This window comes from Borostomias antarcticus, assembly GCF_949987555.1.
Source record: "Borostomias antarcticus genome assembly, contig: scaffold_65, whole genome shotgun sequence".
In the NCBI taxonomy this organism is placed as follows: domain Eukaryota; kingdom Metazoa; phylum Chordata; class Actinopteri; order Stomiiformes; family Stomiidae; genus Borostomias; species Borostomias antarcticus.
The window spans coordinates 451,428-456,191 of NW_028176587.1; the positions used below are offsets into that span (position 1 = coordinate 451,428).

Genomic DNA, 4,764 nt, shown 5'->3' on the forward strand with positions numbered 1-4,764 from the left:
TTTACCGTGCCTGTGCTGCAGAAAGGTCTGGCTGGACTCATTACCATTCGGGGAAAGAGGGAGGACAATTTTTTTAAATATTTATTTCAACCAATCACAATCATCTCCTTCAATGGAGCAGTTGCTAGGTTGTTGTTATTTCATGTAGTCTGGGACAATCTCCCATCATGTTTGATGATTGGCCGGCCACATGAATCAACGCCACTGATTGGGCAGTGCATCCTGCACCTGCATCCGTTGAGTTAGACTAGACTACAGCAGACTCAAAATTAACATAATTCTTAAGCAAATTAAAGCTAATCATCTTGTCTATTATCATTGTGACTTCTAAGTATGCCATAAGATAACTGCAAAGGATCGCATCAATGAGAACCAGCCTGGAGAGGCCAGGATCGTGTGCAGGAGGGTAGAACCCCTGTTCTGTGGAGGACAGGAGATCAATGTCTATCATCACAGGATGCTGTTCTCATTTCGCGGAGGGTGTCGACTACCTTGCCCCACCCAATCTCCCATATGTCCATCCTGTCAATGGCAACCGGCGGGTACGACATTAAATAACAAGAAGATTGGGTGGAGGGAGGATGTTAGGGTGAGGGACAAAAAAAAAAAAAAAGGGCTCATGAAAATTTTCTCCCCAGGACACTTGCTTTCAAGCAGTCTCCGCCCCCTTGAGCAAAGCCTCCCCAAAATACCTTGAATTTGTGATATAGGGGGACTCATATGTGATGGAGAGTCCCCCTATGGAGCACATATCAGAGCTGACAACGACAGAATCTTTATATATATATATATATATATATATATAAATAAATAAATAAATAAATATATATATATATATCTAAAAAGGCGGGAAAACGGGCAGGGGGTTGAAAAGGGCTTTGCCTGATTGTCTTGTAAATGCCACATTTTCCCTCCATCCATTATCTAGCTAGCCTGGTTGCTGTTTTTACTAGCTGGCACTAGCATAGTTAGCTACTGTAGCTCTCCACTGTCATCTTGTGACATGTCACTGAAAGTGCTGCCGTTTGCTTCTGCCAGCACCTGCCCTTCAGGTGGCCAAGGAAACCGCTGCGCCCATGTTTTGGCATGTGTCTCCTAAATCGATTAGGAAGCCAAACGCTTTCCACTCAACAAAAACACTTTCCACTCAACAAAAACACTTTCCACTCAACAAAAACACTTTCCACTCGCTCTCGCTGGCCGTCTTCTTTTTCCCCATTAATGCACGCTCACTGGGCTTTTGCTTTTCAACACAAAGAGGAGGGTGCACCGTTCCCGGAGGCGCTGCAATACCGGGTCGATGCGTGGAGCGGATGGAGCAAGCCCCTTTTCCGTCTCCCTGTCCTAAAAATCCGTTTAATATGTAGTCCCCCTCTGGGGGACATATCAGATATTAAACTGATAAGAACAGATACTACACTTGATCTTAGCCAAAAGGCCGAGAAGCGATAACCCCATTACTGCACCCTGCCCGGGTGCGCCCCCTTGGGTGCTGTCCAATATCGCCTGGGGCAAAGGTCAATGAGCCCCTCCCCAGGACACTTGCTTTCAAGCAGTCTCCGCCCCCTTGAGCAAAGCCTCCCCAAAATACCTTGAATTTGTGATATAGGGGGACTCATATGTGATGGAGAGTCCCCCTATGGAGCACATATCAGAGCTGACAACGACAGAATCTTTATATATATATATATATATATATATATATATATATATAAATAAATAAATAAATAAATATATATATATATATATATATATATATATATATATATATATATATATATATATATATCTAAAAAGGCGGGAAAACGGGCAGGGGGTTGAAAAGGGCTTTGCCTGATTGTCTTGTAAATGCCACCCTGTTGCCCCCCCTGAGGTGGTACTCTTGTCCGTCGGCCATCTTGAGGCTCATGTCCTGGAGCACAGCCCTGGTGAGGACGGGGGCGGCGGTCAAACGCAAGGTCTCCTCCACGGCGCTGTCCATGACGGGCATCTTCTGCAGCATGTCCCGGGTCAGGTCGATGAGCGGCCCACCACGCCTCACTTCCTGCCCGGCCTCCTTCAGCACGTCCTCCAGCTCCGCCCGGACCGCCCTCATGGCGTCGGGGTGCTTCATGAGATAGAGGAGCAGCCAGAAGGCTGACGGCCCCGTGTTACCCTGGGACGCCCACAGAAGCAGGAACATGTACCTGTCTTGCATGAACTCCTGCATACCGTGCTCCTCCCTAATCTCCTGCTGATCGCGCACCCAGCCTCTGACGTCGTCTTTGGTGCTGATCTTATGGACCGACAGCGTGTTCCAGAACAGCCTCTTCAGACGTTCCACCTCCATCTTCTCCGACGGCAGCAGCACCCCGTAGGCCAGCTTGGGGAACAGCTGGTCGTACTTCCGGAACTCAGAGAAGAGCTCCTCAGATTCTACTCTGTCAACTTCCTTGGCTTTCTCCAGGCTCCCCGAGGACTTGGGGGTCTCATTGCCGAACAGAGCTAAGAAGCCCGCCCTGAAGACGATGTTGTAGCTGTAGTTGAAAAGCCCGTCCTCCATCCAGATTTGATGGTCCTCGCCTGCCCCCACACTGTGCAACATCAGATTCTGAAGGTTATTCATCATGGCATGTGTCATGACCACCAGACCATCCCCCATCAGGTGCTTGTTGCTGGATATCTGCAACATCTTGTGCTCATCTTCGATGTTGGATTGGTAACCAAACACTTTCAAAACTAGATACTTCGCAAACTCGAAAAAGTCCAGCTTTGTGCGGGCTTCTTTCACAATAGTCCCAAAGGAAAATGACTCTGTGACGAATGTGAAATAAAAGCCCCCCAGCAGCACTGTGAAAATATCCCCATGTTTCCTTTTCATTCTCTCCAGGAACTTTGCAGTATCCCTGTGAAACTCCAGGACATGGCCCAGCCAAGGAATGGGTCCCTTATCTAAGGGGGGTTCCCCGGGACGCCTCTGACGGAAGGTCCCCAGGAGATAGAGTCCTCCAAGGAGGAAGGCTAGCAGAGCAAGCAGGAATGGCAGCAGAAAGCCCATCGTCCTCTCCTGTGCTACTCGCAGAGCTAATCTGTTCTCCAGCTCATATTCCTCTGTATTAGTCAAACACTGTGCTCAGGGCTGACAATTAACACCCGCCAATGGCGGGTAAAATTTCCATTTGGCGACTACATTTCAGAGGCTATCCGCCACGCTGGCGGGTAAATGTTTGTACCAATAGAGTCATGTAATAAAGTATGCGTGCGATGTCGCCACATCCATGCCATAGACCGGCGTTCTGTTTGTTGTGTGTTGCTCCACCGCTGCACCAAATAAAGTTTTCAGTCACATGACTGTTGCGGAGCCTCGCGCACTAGGAGAGACTGGTGACGCGAGGCTACTCGCGCACAGAAAATCGTTCACATTTACCTCAGAGGACGCGCGCTTCTACAGTCAACACCTACAGTAGATGTGTACATCCTGTCTCTGGGCTTCCATAGCATACCAAGCCACTGTTTCTCAGAAGGGATGTCTTTGATCGCTTGTCATGTAACTTATAAACTCTGAAGACGGTACTGGTTCCTCCTTGACTGACTTCACTGGTCATCCAGCCATAGGCCTAGTTTTAGGTATGGACGCTATGGACATGTCCATACCAAAGCCACGGGAACACGAATTGTCCCTACCAAAAATAATACAGAGTGAAAACTGTAGTTTTTAATTACCATTCACAACTTGCGAAGCAAAACGGTTGGGAATTAAGGCCTGGTTGACAGCTGCGTTCAGCAAGCTATCCAATCAACAATGTACAGTAGCCTACTTCCCCCCCTCCCTCCCTCCCTCTGTGACCCAGCGAGGGCCTCGCGAGCTCAGCAGCTCGCAGCACATCGAGCATCGACTGTCGGCAACAGCGGGAATTTTGATTAAGCAGAAGTAAGATTGAAGTTATTGAACAATAGGGAATACAATATGTTGACCGACAATTATTTTTCTGTACAGAGTTGTATCAATGATAATAGTTTAGTTTGCGTCCTACTAAATGCCTATGTAAACTGTAATGTTAGTGCTGGTGTTGCAGCTCAGAGCTGTACGTATTAGCTATAACGTTAGGTCTCGTAAACGTTTGCTGAGGCAGAGATAAGGTGCTGTAATGTTGTCATAACAGTTGTCTTTAGCTAGTAATAAATCAGTTTTGGTATAACCGTTGCAAACTCCTAGGTTTGAGCAACTACCTGGGTTCACTCGCCCACTGAATTGCATAACAGGCTAAACAAACGAGACGTGTTAGGGTTTGAGGCTGGTGGAGGTAGGACCCAAAAGCAGACGGCAGGCAAGCAGCTCAGGTTCAAAATATAAGTTTAATATCCAAATAATACCGGGAGGAAACGCAGGGGAAACACGCACTAACATTGACAATGAACCGACAGAGAACAAAGGAAACAGGAGGGCATATATACTCAGGGAGAACAATCAAGGAACAATGTACGGGTGTGCAACAAGACATAACGAGACACAGGTGCAGACAATCACCCAGACAAGGACATGGAGGGATTCCAACAAGACACCAACACAAGGACACAGGAACAAGGACACAATGGAAGGGAACGGGGAACGAGGCTGGGACAGGGAAAGGGACCGGGCAGAAGCAGAGGGGGGAACTAAAGGGCCAGGAGAGGAGGGACTTGAGTGACGTGAGACTAGTGAGGGGACAGGTGTCTAGAGCTGGGGCTGGGAGGACACAAACCAACATAGAAGACAAGACAACGAACACAAGACCAAACACACAA

The 4,764-nt window shown here is 47.9% G+C and overlaps 1 protein-coding gene across 1 annotated transcript; it reads right to left on the reverse strand.

Annotated features, from left to right (window-relative positions):
* Positions 1–1,789: 1,789 nt before the first annotated feature.
* Positions 1,790–3,037, reverse strand: LOC311328286 (5-beta-cholestane-3-alpha,7-alpha-diol 12-alpha-hydroxylase-like; the record flags this gene model as incomplete). The annotated part of the gene is made up of 1 exon (XM_084462274.1): positions 1,790–3,037. One exon carries the CDS (start codon positions 3,035–3,037, stop codon positions 1,790–1,792), a length of 1,248 nt encoding a protein of 415 aa, XP_084318400.1.
* Positions 3,038–4,764: the final 1,727 nt, after the last annotated feature.